Here is an 18,115-nt window from a genome sequence, read left to right as displayed (position 1 = left end):
AAAAATAAAATAAAATATAATAATCTAATATATAAAATATTATATGATATCATTATCAAGTTATTATATTATATAATATATTATTACATTGTAGAATAAGAGGATCCGATATCCATTTAGATGAAATAGATAAAAATTAAATTAAAATTATATATATATATATTAATATTTAAATTTATATGAATATTTTAATAAAATTATTATTTATATATATATCTTTATAAATTTTCTTTTTACACAACTACCTATGAAAATATTTTAGTTATTTAAATTTTAAAACATCAGTCTTTTTAACGGCGTTAGATGATATAGATATATATGTAAAATATATATATATATATATATATATATATATATATATATATATATATATATATATATGAGTATTTTATAAAATATATATATATATATATTAATTTTAAAAAAATATTTATATAAATTTAAATATTTAAAAAAAATTAAGAGGCTTTATGATTTGGCTGTAGCGACATATACGCTCTTCTTCAACGATAACATATTTTACTAAAAAAATTTTATTAAAAGTAGTTATTTTTTGTTCTCGCACGTATGACCCGAGTCCTCACTACATTACATCTCACATGCAAGTTGTATGTTTTTAAAAAAAAAAAAATAGTCAAGCTATAGAATGCCTACCATTTATTTATATTTTTATTTGAAAAAAATAACAAAGGATTCCCTCAATAAATAGGTTACATTACTTAGAGATCTACCATCCATGATTTGCATCATTGAAGAGAGCAGTATTAGCTATCAGTATCAGGACACACTTACCGATCAAGTATCCCAGCGAGTTCACCGATCGCAGTGGTGAGATTGTTAAATATTAAGATTTGACACTTCGAGATTCAGTCCACATTGAGCCCACAGCGAGGTTCGCGACGAAAAACGGAGTCAAACGAGACTAAGATCATCCGAAACGGAGCTCGGATGGAGGAGATACGAGCTTTTGAAGTCGGCACGAGAATCGAGGTGGTAGAGGACCGCCGGCGATCGGCGGCGGGCGGCAGCAGCGTGCGGGACGCGCGACCCAGGCCTGCGCGGGACGCGCGACCCAGGCCCGCGGCCCAGGCGGGTGCGCGGCCCAGGCGTGCGCAGGCCCGCGCGCAGGCGCGGTCTGCTGGCCCTTTGCCTCGGTCCACCGTGGACCGGGTGGTCCACGGTGGGGCCTGTGGACCGCGTGGGCGTTTCCTATGCATTTCTCGCGGTCCACGATACTATTTCGTGGACCGGAGCGCGATCCGACGGCATGGGTGGCTCCCGATCTTGATCCGACGGTCTGGGACGTGATTTGGGTTGATTAAGGAGTCCTAATCATGATCTAAGTCTTGATTAAGGTCTATAAAAAGCCCTGATCGTGAAACAGAGAGAAGGGGGTTCGGGTTTCTCACCGTACAGAGCTGTACGAACCCGATTGAAGAGAGAGAGGCGGACGTGCTGAGAGAGGAGCAGGAGGCTCCTGGACAGCGGTCGCCAGACACTTCAGGGGTTCAGGAGGGTCTTCAAGAGAAAGAGAGCTTTTGTGAGGGGAACTTCAGGTGAGAGAGAATTAGGTGTACAAAGGTTGAGGGTGAGGTCTCCTCTTGTAAAATTTTTTTTTCATAGTGAAGTTTGCATGCCCCGTGGAGGCGAGCCCTTTTGTGGCTGATCCACGTATTTTGATTGTTTTCTTTTTGTTTTGTTTCTTCTTTCTTTCTGCTGCATCGCGTGGTACTGAAAGGATCTTGGAAGGTGGTGTCCTGGCCAGACATCCACCCAACAAGTGGTATCAGAGCAAGATGGTATAAGGACGCAGATTGCAGCAGTGGTAAGCAAGACTGAAGATGGAGAAAATAGGAACAATCAAGATGGAGATCAACAAGTTCGATGATAAGAGCAATTTCTCCTTGTGGCAGGCAAGGGTGAAGGACGTGCTCATCCAACAGGGGTTGATCGATGCTCTCTTGTGCGATGAGAAGCCGACCACCATGGAGGTGCTGGATTGGAAACGGCTACAGATGCAGGCAGTGAGTACCATCCGCATGTACCTGGCAGATGAGGTGGTGATCCATGTGCTGAGCGAGACTTCCCCGACGGTGCTGTGGTCGAAGCTCGAGGAGTTGTATATGGTGAAGTCTCTCACCAACACTCTTTTCCTCTGGAGACAGTTTTACCAACTGCGGATGACTGAGAGACAGAGCGTACAGGAGTATCTCAGCCACTTCCAGAAGATCCTCACCGACCTCCTCAGCGTTGGCGAGAACGTTGAGGAGAAGACCAAGGCGCTGGTTTTGCTGGCGTCGCTTCCTTCTTCGTACGAGTCCTTGGTGACTGCTCTTCTAGTGGGGAAGAGCACTATCAAGATGGACGAGGTCACCGCGGCGATACTCCAGAACGAGGTTCTCAAGAGAGAAAACCCAGCTTCGAGCTCAAGTGGCGGTAGCTCAGCTTTGGTGGCTTCTGGAGGAGCAGGAGGTGGTAGACGGAGCGGCAGGAGATCGCAACGAAGGCGGTCTAAGTCCAGGAGGGACTTGAGCAAAACCAGATGTTACCGGTGTGAGGAGTTGGGGCATCTAGCCAGAGATTGCTCTCAACTGAAAAATCGGACGGTGGCTGCTGTAGCGACGGCCGGCAGCGATTCAGATGGAGATGTCCTGGAGATATCTGACAAGGTATCTACTTCTTCCCAGCAGTGGATATTAGATTCTGCATGCCCCTATCATGTGTGTTGCAGAGAGGAGCAGTTTGACTCTCTGGAGAACAGTGAGGGCATTGTATATCTGCCGGATGGATCGAGCTGTGCGATCAGAGGCATTGGGACGGTCAGCTGGAGGATACATGACGGTGCAGTGAGGAGATTGGGGGAGGTCTGATACATATCCGATTTCAGACGGAATCTTATCTCACTTAGCAGACTGGATTCGAGAGGCTACAGGACGGTAGTTTGTGGAGGAATCCTGAGGGTGCTATGCGGCGATAAGATTGTACTGGAGGGGAAAAAGGGGAGCAGAGGACATTATTACCTAGCAGAGAGCTCAGTGCGAGGTGGAGCTTCGGGAGCCAGGTGGAGCCCAGAGCGAGGTGGAGCTCCATGAGGCGGATCGGGCACGAGATAGGAGACTCGGGAGGACGAGAGGCGACGTCGCAAGGTAAGATTCCTATTGCCGCAGGATGATGCCCCGAGCAGGTCTCAGGTCAGGAGGAGCACAGCATACGACGGAGATGGGATCGAGCAGCCTGGCTCGACTCCCATGTTTGCCCATCCATGATCAGCAGGTGATTGCCCCAGGGCATGGGGGTGAGGAGATCCAGAAGCTCTCGGAGTTTAAAGGAGGCCGAATATCGAATCGAGGTGGAGATTGTTAGGATTTGACACCTCGAGATTTAGCCCACATTGAGCCCACAGCGAGGTTCGCGGCGAAAAACGGAGTCCAACGAGACTAAGATCATCCGAAACGGAGCTCGGATGGAGGAGATACGAGCTTTTGAAGTCGGTACGAGAATCGAAGTGGTGGAGGACCGCCGGTGACCGGCGGCAGCGGCGCGGCCGCAGGCGGCGGCGCGCGGGACGCGTGACCCAGGCCTGCGCAGGACGCGCGACCCAGGCCCGTGGCCCAAGCGGGCGCGCGGCCCAGCCTGGCGCGCGGCCCAGGCGGGCGCGCTGCCCAGGCGTGCACAGGCCCGCGCGCATGCGCGGTCTGCTGGCCCTTTGCCTCGGTCCACCGTGGACCGGATGGTCCACGGCGGGGCCTGTGAACTGCGTGGGTATTTTTCACGCATTTCTCGAGGTCCACGGCACTATTCCGTGGACCGGAGCACGATCCGACGGCATGGGTGGCTCCCGGTCTTGATCCGACGGTCTGGGACATGATTTGGGTTAATTAAGGAGTCCTAATCATGATCTAAGTCTTGATTAAGGTCTATAAAAAGCCCTGATCGTGAAACAAAGAGAAGGGGGTTCGGGTTTCTCGCCGTACAGAGCCGTACGAACCCGATTGAAGAGAGAGAGGCGGACGTGCTGAGAGAGAAGAAGCAGGAGGCTCCTGGACAGCAGTCGCCAGGCATTTCAGGGGTTCAGGAGGGTCTTCAAGAGAAAGAGAGCTTTTGTGAGGGAAACTTCAGGTGAGAGAGAATTGGGTGTACAAGAGTTGAGGGTGAGGTCTCCTCTTGTAAAATTTTTTTTTCATAGTGAAGTTTGCATGTCCCGTGGAGGCGAACCCTTTTGTGGCTGATCCACGTATTTTGATTGTTTTCTTTTTATTTTGTTTCTTCTTTCTTTCTGTTGCATCGCGTGGTACTGAAAGGATCTTGAGAGGTGGTGTCCTGATCAGACATCCACCCAATATTAAATAAATTTGCTATCATGCTCCAGTGACAATCCTTCGTCAGACTGAAACCACTAACTAAATTAAAAAATAATTTATAGACTTTTTCCAAAATAATGTACAGAAATACCAAGCCGGCTCATGCGGTGTTTTGGCAACCTTCACATGGCAGTCTACATCCCTTTCAGTAAATACATTGAGGGAGCATTTGGTGGCATATAATTTTAATAAAATTATATATAATTTTATAATAAATAATTAGATTATATTATTTATTTTATTACTTTCATAAGTAACACTGTATTACATATAATATAGTATTATTTTAAAAAAAAATAATTTGATTATCTAGAAGAAGATGACTATGTAATTACATATAATTTTACAATCCTGCGATCTTGCAATAAGATAACTTTATGACCAAAATATTTCTATCAAAATAAATCAATATAAATTATGAATAATCTTAATTGGTGAAAATAGAAAAAAAATATAATAGGTGATGTCACAAAAAATGGTTGGTCTCAAAATTAAGTTTTTCCTCTAAAAAATAGATAATAATCAATAAGAAAGGATGGAAAAAAATTAGCTTATATTTCACATAATCTAAATTATATACCAAACACTGTAATATAGGATTTCTTATAATTTTACAACAACGTTGCTACACATACCAAATACTGTAATATAAGATTTTCTATAATTTTATCAGATAATCATATTCTTTCTGCAATCACATTATCATAGCAACATTACATATGTAATGCACCAAACGCCATCTGAATGTATTAGAATGCAACCCATGTAAAATATGTAGTGGATATTTGGTTAGAGAAAATTAGGATCTAGAATCAAAATGACAATGAGTGATTCCTATTTTAACTATTTGGTTGGAAAAAATTTCATTTCTATTCCAATTTTGAAGCAGAATAGAAATAGACCAATCTATCTATAACTCAATCTCTATTTTTTTTTAAAAACTTAAAATTTTATTTCAATTATAATTTTGATCGTGAATCAAATATTTTAGAGCATTTGATCCGATTCTAATTTTACTCCATTTCGATTCACATTGCAAACTAAACATCTCCGTAAAAGAAAGCGTTGATAAATATGGTCAAAGCGTTTGCCTCAAGTGGGCTGAAGATATAATTAAACATGGAAGGTTTACAATACTTGATTCCTGAATTCGCAGCTAAGCAAAGTACATTGTGATTGAACTTTGCCTGCTATGGAGATACAGTACAAGAAATAGTGAGAGATGCAGATTCCATTCCTGTACCCTCGCTACCTCCAAGAAAGAAAGCAAGCATCAATAGGATCAAAGCTGCCAACGGAGTGGGTCCTCGTCATGAATAAATCACATGACTGACACGTGTAAAGAAAAATCAATAAGAAAGAATCAACGGTTAAACCCTGTACGGGTAGATCATCGGATCTGGCAGGATTGACGCAAGAAAGGAAAGAGAGAGAGTTTGCAAGAAAAAAAAGAGAACATGAGAATAAGAGGGCTAAATTTGCCGTAACATTCTATTGTTAAATTATAATTTTTTATTTATAAAAAATTAAAATTTAATCATATAATATCATAAAAAAAAAATTTCATCGTTTAAAAATTTTATAAATTTTTAATGATAAAAATATTTTTTTTATAATTTTTTTAAAAAAATTATGATATTTTATACGTAAAAAATTATAATTTAACAAAAAGATGTCATAATACGATCACAGGATGCTATAATTTTTTCAGAACAGAAAGGATATTTTCATCATTTAAAATTTCAAATAAAAAAATAAAACGACAGATATTAACTATGCATTCGAAAATGATTGCTATATATCTCAATCAATCAGATGGAATAGTATAATTTTTCTATGCCGAATGCGATATACAAAAAATTTCTCATAGAAACAACCTGAGGTATTGTTGCAAAACAGACCCTTGGCCTTAAGTGGGCTTCAGCAATGGGCGAACTAAACTGCTGTCCATTTTGGCCATGAGACATTAAGTTGCTTACTTAATATGAACGAGACCAGCGATCTCGTATCAGTTTTAACTTTAAATTGAGAAACAACTTATGAAGCGCTGGACCATCAACTGAAGCTCTCACTCCAGCCAAGGGATAGGGGTTGTACTTTTTGCATAAAAAAAATGATTCACCTTCCTTTCCACGAATCCACCGTTGGATCATGCAATGCAACGGCCGCTTTGAGAGGCATATGGATAAATAGAGTTCAGAATACTTGCGCAATCTAATGATTGTCATCGCAAAAGAAGATCACCCATTCTTTCACATGAAAGATACACCTGAAACCTTCTTCAAATACCCAAAAAAATAACCTACAAATGAATGCAAAGATACTAAGTAGGTGCTTATTTTCAAACATGCATGCCATAAGCCACAGAATTTGCCACACAATATGAATTGGATCAACAGTCTCAAAGCGGTTTGACTACAAACTGAGAATTAACTCCAAAAGCCCTGAGCTATATAATGGAAGCTATGACTTTTGCAATACTGGAATTCTACAAGTACTTACCCAGAAAAGAAGAAGAAGAAGAAGAAGAAGAAGAATTTCATCAATTTAATATCGGACACCCACTGAGATTCTGAGCTTCAAGGTTACTTATGGCTTAAGGTCAGTTCCATAAACATTAGGTTCTCACAGTTCTGAAAGATGGGAAAAAAATACAAAAGGTGCAGATAATGCCCGTCATGCAACAATCAGTACAGAAAAGACAGGTGACACAATGTACATAAAACATGCAGCGATATCTGCATGCTGTCACACGAGGTGCTGCACTTTCCTATATCGTCATTCATTTGGTCAAGCAGTTCCTACAAAAATTTAACCGCGAAAAGCCCAAAGTTTCTATTATTTGAATAATACATTTTTATACTTCTTACTGTTCGGCCTTAAGGTCTTCCTCCATCTCTTGCCTCAGACCTGCCGGTATACCCTCCGTCACTCTGAACATGGTTATCGAGAAAAGAAGATCAGCTGCAATTCTTATCACATCCTGAGTTTTGAAAACATAACAACAATTTATACTCACATATCAGCAGTGGTTACAACTGAGTCATGATTGTTTGATGTAGGAACAAGTGCTTTGTTGTCACTCCCGAATTCTGAATCCATGGCTTCACCCTGTAGTAAAAAAGGAAACAAACAGCAGCACACTTAGACATCTATGTTAAGCATCTTATTGTTTTTGTCGTAGTTGTCCAAGGAAAACCATACATGTTCATTTGGATTGGCAGGGCTCTGAATACTCATTTTCACCTTAGCAGGGCTCCTCAAAGTACCCTGAGGATTACAAAATCAAGCATTACTTGACATATAACCGATTGAGCTTACTTCATAAAATCCAGTGATGATTTGTTTAGCAGCATCAACAATTTGACAACAGAATATCAAGCCATAAAGCTGTGCTGAAGTGCAATTTTAATTAGGTGACATCATAAATGCAAGCATATATACATGCTCGTGCAGATAACCCTCCCTGCCCCCTTCCATGGAGTGAGGTCTGACCTCACACACACAAAACTGCAAATTTTGTAGGTAATTATCTGAGCTTTGAGCTCACACACAGAATATGAATATAAAATTACATACATGTATGGATGACACATGCATCTTACCTGCACCCTACTGCAAGATATATCAGGAGACCGCCTTTGCTAACTTGTGGGTATGAGAGGACAAGAGCACTCCACCTCCGACCCACCTTTGAAATTTAGGAAAGGAGAGAACAAGATTTCTCCCCCTCAGGCGTGCATGCAGTGTGGAATTTGTGTTTTTCCCTTAATCCCATCACAATGAAATTCCATGCTCTCACCGATTGAACATTGCCTATCAAATACTCATTACATTGAATAACTCACGTGCAACAGTGCATCCAAACAACAGAATTTCTAATAATTTTTTTAAATTCTTTTATTAAATCACAGCCATCCATCAAATACTCATTCATTTAGATTCAGTGATGTGCATTGCTTTTGGCTTAGTCCCAAAATGTGTATATATGCCTCTGTACATATATGCCAATATACACACATATATATACATGCGTGCACATGGATATGCTTTTACGATCACAAATCCTACCCAATGTGTATTATATGCCTTCTGGCATATTGCGTTCTATCATCATTGTATAGGCATATCAACTGCATGCTCTCTTCTACTAAGAAGTTTCTAAAACTTAATATGACATGCAGTTTAGATTAAACATTCTTGACATCTTTATATTTTAAAAAACATTTCCTCTGAGTGCATGTACCAAAAAACTACCAGCTAACTGGGAATAGTATATTCCCAAAAATAAATAAATTATAGACCCATGGTTGCTGTCAGACAAATTTGAAAAGCACTTATCAATAAATTATGCAAAGATGATATCAGTAAAGGTAGAGAGTGATATAGACCTTGTTTGCCCACATTAGTCCACAAGCATTGCAAAGTGATCTAGGACCAGCCGGTCCACGACGCATTGCCGGTGTCATCTTTTCACTAATGCCACAATTCTGACACCTGTAGCAAGCACATAAAGGTTAGAAAAGAACTAACAGATATGGCAGATGTGGAGGAAAGGAGTGAGAGAGACGATATGTGCCAAAATGTAAGAAACTAAGTATGGCACAAGACTCACTTTGATTCTCGAGGAGGCTCATCTTGGGTTGAGTTCCGACCACGATCAACACTTGACGAAGCAGATGCCCCCTCCTGGGGATTTGCCTTCCCAGCAAATTGCCCTTTCCGACGCTGCATTCTGCCAAAGCCATTTATATGACAGGACCATGAACTTGAATTCACCATGACTAGAACAAAGATGTAAGAACTAAACAACAGAGAGGAAAGAAATTTCCAAGATGAGAAGGTCGCTCAATCATTATAAGAATTGGTCTGCATTCCATCATTCCATATATTGTGACCGAATCATTGCATTCCAATAATAATCAATCTCATTTTAGGATAAGTGAAAAGATAGAAAAGAAAATAAAGAAGTTGCTATTTAGACAGCAATTATATTTTCCATAAATTTAACATGATTGAGGATAAAGATTTCCTGAAATTCTTCAGAAGGTGAACTGTCCTTTGATTAAAATGTTTTCATCCTGGATGCAGTAAAGATTAGCATTGTGGACATTACCTTTGACACTGGTTGGCTCCTCACTGTTCCATGTAAAGTAGCAATATAGAATGATTTTGTAAATTCTCTTCTATCCATACACTTATGAAAATTAAGACAATGTATTTTGTAACAGACATGTCAAATAGAGCATATTGAGATCAAAAAATTATTTAACCTGGGTGTCCTTATTAAAATGAGACAATCACTTCCTAGAAACCTAATGTTGCAACATCACCCACTCCCACCCAAAAAAAGGAGCAAAAAATGCACATTCCAAGTTGGCATTGAAGCAGCTATATTCAAATCAAAACACAGAAAATTAAATATAACTCAATTTTTGTAACTTCTTATTTTCCATCTTTCTCCAATTTCGCTTGATCAACTTTATTTTTTGTTGGATAAAACTATGAATCAAGGGTCGCCCTGTTGATACCGAACCCCGTCTTAATACCATCCTATTACAATGTTGGTATGCGGTACGATACAAGATAGCGAGACATACCGAGTATCTGTATGGTATGAGACTATGTACCGGTTTGGTATCGGTAGGTATAGTATGGTACTATACCGATCGGTATAGCAAACTTTGCTATGAACTTACATAAATTTCAGGTTTTCAGAAATGTTATAATACCCATCATGAACATATTCTAACATGTCTGATAATTGGAAGTTGCCTCATTGTACACCTCCATACAAAAACCTAACAGCAAACTCAACTTGGTTTTTCAACTCCCTTTGGATCCACGGTCACTGAAAAATAATAAATAAACAATATCCCTTGAATTATAATATAACATTTGCCAGATTCAATAATGTTCATAAAGAATAAGGATCATCAATCTAAGATTCTTTGAAATACAAAACAAACAATCCCTATTGCTTCCACTGCTAAGGGGCAATAACCTTATCCTACATAATTGCCAGCCAAGACCCATTCAACTTCATGAACTCCTTTCCTAGATTGTGGACTGTGGTCATAGCAAGTTAGCAACAAACTCGGCATGTCTAAAAAGTCACGAACAACAACATTTCCAACCTTGCGTTATAACAAATATAAAAATGAACTGCCACCACACTAGTTGCCACCTTCATACAAACTTCGAACAACAACTTATACTGCTTAAATGTTTTTTTTACACAACCCCAGCAAAACCAGATCCACAAGCTATACACTATTGACCAAAGGCAGTGGCAGTTTCTCCTATTCAATTATCACGGCCACATAAGGTGTGTTGTATGGTGGACTTGATTCAAGATGGAAATGCTCAATCTTATGGTTATTCGATCTTAGACCCTGTAACAAGTTCTATGGTTGAAGGCCTCAAATGGTGGGTCAACATGGCCAAACATCATTAAAACTGAAAAGAGAGTGTGATGAATGCACAGGAAAAGCACGAGGGCTAGGCATGCACGCTTCACTGCGACAAGCCTCCTGGGTGGTCTCTGGACCTCTTGAAGTCTTGATGAAGGAAAGATGCAGGGTGACAATTGACTCACAAGTGTCCAAAGAGCTTAAGTTTTGGAAATGAGTTGATATTAGTTCAAGCTATAGTCTAGCACACATCAGTCCCAAAGATGGCATCACCATAGTCAGCACAAGTCGAATTTCAGCTCAAATTACTTATATGATGTCTGACATCGAGTTAGCTTTCTAACGCATCTTAGATCATCTCAATGAGAGCTTGGATGAGGAAGTTATGGTTATTTTATTGATGGCCTATCATGCTGACACGTTGCTGATGAAGCTCAACGTAATCGCAAAAAATGGGCATTTCATGGCCTTGTCGAACTAAGGATGATTTTTTCTAGATTTTGGGTCAACATTTCTTGCTTCTCTCTTCCACAAAAACTCATTAATTGATTACAGGTCCTACAAGACCTAGAAAACTATTTTTGTTATTATCTTCTTATTTTCTCAAAAAACTATAGTTACTGTATCCATATGGATGTTGTGATTTTTATGGAATCCATCCCTATAAAAATATCCCTCCTGTGTACTCAGTTTTGATCATTGAATAATTAGTAAAGCTTCGATTCTTGCAAGTTCACTCTATTATTCTCTTTCTGCATGGTGCATTCTGTGAACTTAGTGGATTCTGAGAATTGGCGAAGCAGCTAGTTGGTGGAGTCCTTAATCGTGGGTGTCTTGAAATTGTCAATTGGAGTCCTTGGCAATGATAAGGACCCCTTGGTAGCAACGGAAGAAGCTACTAATTATCCCTTCTTTTAGTTCTTTCTTAGCATCTAGATCCTCAGCCTTTAAGCTTTTAAAATTCTAGCTTTAGATTTTTTTTGATTACATAGCTTATTTTAGTCTTCTACCAGGTAACTCTGAAGTTTGCACTAGGCCCCCCAATCTGCGACGAGACCTTTTGCCCATCCAATTGATTAAGGCAACAACATTTTAAATTAGGTCCAAATTTAAGATTCTACTTGTGAGTATAAATGAGGTGCCAAGTTTAAAAAAAAAAGAAAAAAGAAAAGAAAAGAAAAACTACCAACAACCTTTCCCATGCCCACCCAACCCCCCCCCCCCCCCCCCCGGCCACTCAAACAGCCAAATCGGAATGAGGCATGCATGGCGTCAATCCAACCCAATTTCATGTGGGAGTCTATATATTGGGCAAGGACCAATCTAGTAGATGATCGGGTCAGATCGAGTTCAATCCATGGAAGATATTTTAGACTCAACTGGTCATTCAAACTGGGTCAGGGTCATGTATAACCCAGACCCAACCCAAAATATTTGAATCCAAATCAGTCTAGTTTGAGTCCGGTTCAAGTCCTGGTCTACAGTTGTTTACTAACAAGATTTCATGAAAAAAATAAATGTTCTTACTTCCGAATTAAGCTGAATTTTGACTACCACAAACTTTTTTGCTAACACAGTGAAAACTCTGTGAAGTAATGTTTATCTAGATGTTTAAAGTGGTAAATAACCTTAACAACTGGCTTTCCTTAATGTAGTGAGATTAGTTGGAGCACTTTTCTTATAACAGAGGAAAAGAATAAATGACTTAGAATACTTTTTTCGGGTCAATTCAGGTTGGGTCAGGCAAGTAATAGGAACCCCCAAGATAGACCTACATAGTGTATAGATAGAGTCCGGTTAGGTTCAGTCAAAGTTTATGAAATCCAAATCCAAATATGGAATAGGTCTAATATTTTAACCCAACCCAACCCCATGAGTCTTCAAGAATGGGTTGAATCAAGTCTAAAATGATTGGGTCGGGTCGGGTCGGGTCGGGTGGGTTTAAACAGAACCCGATCCATTTGCAGTCTTAGACACAAACGCTGAGGGGTAAGGCCTTATAGCCTTTATAGTTTAAAATGATTATGTAATATGAAACAAAAATAATGGTTTGACAGATAAAGAGATATTCAATGTAAATATAAGAAACTAGGGATTCTATATGACATTGTTCTCAAAATTATAATAACTATGCTTAGACCTTTTTAGGTTTACCTATAGGTTGAATGCAGATTTGAAGGAGCCAGAAGAAAAACTTATTTACTCCCACTCTTCCTAACAATAGGTTAAATGACCATTTTGCTGCCATTATATCAATCATTCTTGAGTTAGACATTGATGTTTGGTCAAAAATTATCCTATGTTCCACACATTCCAAGAGAGTCCAAAGTCCACTTACAGTCCTCATTATCAACCAGTCAAAAACAAATACAGTGGCATCCTTTACATACCTGAGAGCAACCTCCTTGCGGACATTATACCGGATTTTCTTATCAAAATTTCTTTCTTTGCGCTTTTCCCGGAACCTAATCAGCGAAGCAATCCTTTTTGCAGGAATATTTGTTCTTCGTAGTATATCATCATAACCCTATTGCAGAACACAATTAAAAAGAATGAACCCCCAGAAGAAAAAAAAAGCATTTTAATGATGTAAGTGAATGATGTGGGAATACCCTGTCATCCTGGTGACAGGGTAATGCCATGCCAGCTATACCAGTTGGTACTTCACACCCTCCTAACAGTAATAACACAGCTTGCACCTGCAGCACAAAAATCCCATCAAAAGAGAATTACTTCTAAATAGACCAGCAGCAAGTGTAGTTAGAGGTCCACAATGGCTTGATTGAACAAGTTTCTACACTCAAAAGGTATTTGCCATGGAAGGCACCAAGCATCTGAATGATAATAATATCTTAAAATAGTTTCATTGCATACACTAACAGAACCATGTAGTCCTTTTTCTATCAGTAACATGAAATCCTTGACCAAACCTTATCAGTAAGTGGGTACAGAATAGATTCATTCTAGCAGCTATGTAGAAACATGAATGACAAATTAAAACGAAGAAAACACCATTCAATTGATAAGAGAATCAATAGTGCCCAACAAAATGCATGCCATTTGGAAGCTTGACCAATCAATCAGTTGATTAGGATTATAATCAGACCATCTTGTCAACTGAACTGATAATAATTTTCTGGAAATAGTTCCCTAGAGTTGGAGTTCTTGATCAGTTGTCTATATGCTACAATTTTTAATGATTCTCCCAATCATGAAACTCGCCCTGAATTTTGTAGCACTCATCACAACTGGTTACTTCTTACTCCATATACCTAATTCATTCAATCATCTAGAATTCTCTTAAGCAATGCTACCTTTTTGAGCACAGGAATGGTAAAAGAGTGTATCCTCCTACAATGGCATCAGTAACAAAGTGCCATATAAATTCACTATATGCTAATCCAGGAACAACCTTCCAGAATTCTATGTTTTGATAAGAGTTTATATAAAGAGGAAGAAGGCAACATTTGGTTAAGGAAACTACAGTCATATTTACCTGTAAGTTGCATGCCAAAGAGCCAAATTGAATTATAACTCGCAAAATGTCAGATTGAACATCAGCAAAATGTCAGCCTAGTGCACCAACGTTTCCTTCCATATTATGCTTGTATACCAGAGATATGACTTTGGAAAAAATAAATAAAACATTGGATCCTTAGTATGAATTAGTGAGAAGCACAATGGAAAATAAGATAGTGACATAGCAGTAGCTCAATGTTTTTAAAAAACAAAAAAAAACAAGTGAGCTTGGAGTAGAGCAGCATAGTCAAAGGAGAAGACACATATACAACATTTATCAGTCTAAAGCACCAGAAAGAGCAACAAAATAAATGTAAAGTAGCACATAATTTTTTGAGCATTAGAGCCAACACTAGTCAAAGTTTTTAACAAGCAATTGAGAACATTCCTGAGTAATGCATGACAGGTTGAGTCATGTGAGTCATTTATTAAATCATATAATTATTCATGCTCTTATGGCTTTTATTTAAACATTGAAAATGGCCAGGCTTTCTACAAAAGGCTAAACTTGGTGAATGGTGGAAACTTAAAATCTACCATTTTCTGGTGATGCTCCTTTAGTTCCCTAAAAAGCAATGGAAGAAGAATCCATCATATTAAAGGAGATTATTCCTGAAGTTATATTAATTCTTAGGTGAACAGGTTTAAGCTGATTTTACAGGGAAAAAAACCTAGCAACTTAGAGGCTTGGCCTTTTTTATTAAATCCTGTTAATTACATTGCATATTTTTTTACTACATTCTGTTAAGTCTTGTTCTCTTGTAAAAAAAATACATTGCCAATCAAAAGTTGCAGGATTCCATGGAAAAAGAGAGTGTAGTGACTGCTCTTCAATGGTCACTGCAGCATCAGCATGCTCCTGAACTACAGTTTAAAAAAAAATCAACTGTAAATGAACAACAAAGTTGGATCAAATACAATAAATGATAGCAAAAAAACCACTCAACCAATCCTAATCAGCATGAAGAAGCTTTGATGGTTACCACTGAAGCCTAAAAATCATGAAGATCACTTATCTTCACGCTCATCAGAACTGGTGGGTTCTATTAGAAAACAACAACCACAGCCTTCTTAAGAGTTAGGAGGACAATGAAACATTTCAGAATCTCCCAGATAGCATGGAGATTAAATTCATTTTGATGTAAATTTTAGAACCTAAATTGGATTCCTCTAGGATTTTGATCATGAAATAAGGACAAGTGGTTGAACTGTGATGGTTTCCAACGGATTTGCAAATTAAAGAATATATATTTACTGTGATGACAAAACAATTTGAACTATAAGCAGTTGGCAGAGAAGAAAAATCATACAGTTAGCTGGCTTGGATAATAGTTATAAAACGCAGTGAAAAAAAATTCTTTCATTTAGCAGAACCATTATCCATCATCTACCACATATAACCAACTGCCTGAATCACTTGATTAGAGCTAGTATCACTATTTCAAACTAACATCCAATGGCTAGAAGTATATTAATCAAACAGTTTGGAATGAGCATAATAATGCTATCATCGAAAATCAATCATCCATTGGACGGTTTGGAACCAATCAAGCATACAACAATCACACAGACCACATCAGGTGTCAGAAGAAGCATGTGATTTTCCTAAACTTACATAGCATCAAAATCCATCAATTAGATCAAACAAACAGCCAAAGAACTTTAAAAAATCCAATCAAGTGATAGAACACTGTTTTATTAAGCTCGTCAATGCCAGTATCGTAATCGAGAAAAAAGATATCCCCTTTAACCAAATACGAACAGAAAAAAGCAAATCCCCCACAGAGAACGCCGGAAAAGGGACCGAAAAGGTAAAATAAATCCGAAGGAGGGAAAAGCGCACACCTTTTCGGGTGTCACGGAGTCGAAGACGTATACCTCGCCCTGGAACAAGAGCGTGAGCTGGTTAGATGTGGCGCTCATGAGCGGCATGGCAGCGTCGACGGCGTCCGCGAGATGGTCCTGATCCAGCGCTGGCGCCGCGGTGGTGGCGGCCACTTCCATCATCTCGATCCCGGACCCGCCTTCGATGCCGCCGGCGCCGGCGCTGCCGTCGCCGGACGCTCCATCGTGGCCGTACATCTGGGTATCCGGCGGGCTGGCGACCGACATCCTCGCAATCGGTGGGAGAGGGGGAAGGGGTCACGGCGGCCGGAGGGCGAGGGCGGCGGACGGCGAGGAAACCCTAATCCTAACGCCAGGCGGGGGTCCGGGAGGGCGAGCGGGGGCTGATGGCGTGATGTGGGAATCACAGCCGCTGGATTGCGGTTTGATGATGCGAAACACGGGAAGCGCGTGTGGACCGTCCGCTGCTGAACTTAACGCGGGACCCACTGACTGGGCGTTATAATGCGGTGATGAAAGCAGGGCCGTTGCATTATGGACGGCTGTGGGGACCATAGTGGACTTCATCAGCCACCGTATATCACGCATCACGTGAACGTTGTCAGCGACGCGCAGTATAAGGTACCGGCCGTTCCACGAGCAGCAGTGGAGTTGGGATGCGGATCGGCTGTCTAGTCTCGGACGGCAAACAGCCTTTCTCAACTAGTTCATGGAAAGAGCCGTCCAATGTTATTGTTTGCCGAGGAACTCTATCTCCGCCGAGTCCATTATCTAAATAATATTAAAAAAAATTTTATAAAAATAATATATATTTTAATTTATTTATTAAATTAATATAAAATTATAAAACATTAATTAAGATGATGTTTTTTTGATATAAAATATTATTTGAAATAGTGATTCTTCAGTCCACGTCATCTCTCCCCATCTCTCTGTGGACCATCCCCCATCCCACATGGCCTCCCCCATCCCTCCGTGGATCCTCTCCGAAATGGATTTCTCAATGCTCAAAAATACTATTTCAAAACACCGAATGAAATGGTATTTTTGAAAACGCCATTTCAAATGACGTTTTCAATCCTTATACTCTCAAAAAAAATAAAGTACGTCATAGAAAAAAAAAACAACACAGAAAAAAAAAATCATCCCGTCAGGACATATAGAAAAAAAATTTAAAAAATTAGAAAAAATAAAAAAAAGACAACATAGGAAAAAAAGATAGAAAATAGAAAAAAAAATCATCCCGTCAAGACACAGAAAAAAATAAAAAAAGAGAGAAGCGATATGTGAAATGGTATTTTTGAAAACGTCATTCCAAATGGCATTTTCAATCCTCTCAGAAAAAAGATAAAAAAAAAGGATAGAAAATAAAAAAAATAAAAAACCTTCCCATCGGGACACATGAAAAAAATAAAAAAAATAAAAAAAAGAGAAAAGCGCCATGTTAAATAGTATTTTTGAAAGCGTCATTCACCATGACGTTTTCAAAAACGCCATTTCAAACTCCATTTCTCTTGTATATATAAAAAAAATCATACAAAAAAAAATCATACCTCTTTCTCCTCTCCGACAGCGACTTCCCCCTCTCCGATGACTTCTCCCTCTCCGACGGTGACTGATCTCTCCTCATCCTCCTTCTCTGTGCCGGTAAACTCCTCTTCCCCTTCTTCTCTCTTCCTCCTCTTCTCTCTTTTTTCTCTCCCTCTGCCACTGCCGGCGGCAGCCACCTGGAACCCCCCCCCAGCCACCCCCACCCCCTGCCCAGGCAGCTCCAACCCCCTTTTGGCCCGGGGCGGCGGCCACACCTGTCCCCCTTGGGCCCCCGCCCCTCTTTGGCTCGACGGCAGCCCTACCCCGACGGCGACCGCCGTCCCGCCTCCCCTCACCCCCCGGTGGCAGCCCCGGCCCCTGGCAGCGATCGCCCGCTTCCCCACCCACCTCCTCTCTATCCCCGATGGCTGTCCTGTCCCTGGCGGC

At 40.1% G+C, this 18,115-nt stretch overlaps 1 protein-coding gene across 2 annotated transcripts; it reads right to left on the bottom strand.

Moving 5' to 3' along the window:
* Positions 1-6,898: 6,898 nt before the first annotated feature.
* LOC105053826 (GATA transcription factor 18) lies at positions 6,899-16,597 on the bottom strand. Of its 2 annotated transcripts, none has more exons than XM_019854967.2 (8): positions 16,172-16,597; positions 13,387-13,473; positions 13,165-13,301; positions 8,977-9,096; positions 8,753-8,858; positions 7,566-7,631; positions 7,381-7,472; positions 6,899-7,294 (listed from the first exon to the last, which is right to left on the bottom strand). In XM_019854967.2, exons 1-8 carry the CDS (start codon positions 16,403-16,405, stop codon positions 7,228-7,230), a joined length of 909 nt encoding a protein of 302 aa, XP_019710526.1. In that variant the 5' UTR covers positions 16,406-16,597; the 3' UTR covers positions 6,899-7,227. The 2 variants fall into 2 exon arrangements, with proteins under 2 accessions (XP_019710526.1, XP_010933434.1); XM_010935132.4 differs by having other exon boundaries at positions 16,139-16,595.
* Between the last annotated feature and the right edge of the window lie 1,518 nt (positions 16,598-18,115).

Source organism: Elaeis guineensis, chromosome 2, assembly GCF_000442705.2.
Source record: "Elaeis guineensis isolate ETL-2024a chromosome 2, EG11, whole genome shotgun sequence".
Taxonomy (NCBI): Eukaryota; Viridiplantae; Streptophyta; class Magnoliopsida; order Arecales; family Arecaceae; genus Elaeis; species Elaeis guineensis.
Note: the sequence above shows the minus strand (reverse complement) of the source record. Positions and strands in the feature narration are given on the sequence as shown.

What these genes read in the sequence shown, in the direction of transcription:
- LOC105053826 (XM_010935132.4), bottom strand. Translation starts at nt 16,405, where the DNA reads ATGTCGGTCGCCAGCCCGCCGGATACCCAGATGTACGGCCACGATGGA. An exon ending in CGCAAGGAGGTTGCTCTCAG is followed by an intron (nt 9,097 to 13,164) that starts GTATGTAAAGGA and finishes TGGCTTTGGCAG; the next exon opens with AATGCAGCGTCGGAAAGGGC. An exon ending in CTGCCAATCCAAATGAACAT is followed by an intron (nt 7,473 to 7,565) that starts GTATGGTTTTCC and finishes TTTTTACTACAG; the next exon opens with GGTGAAGCCATGGATTCAGA.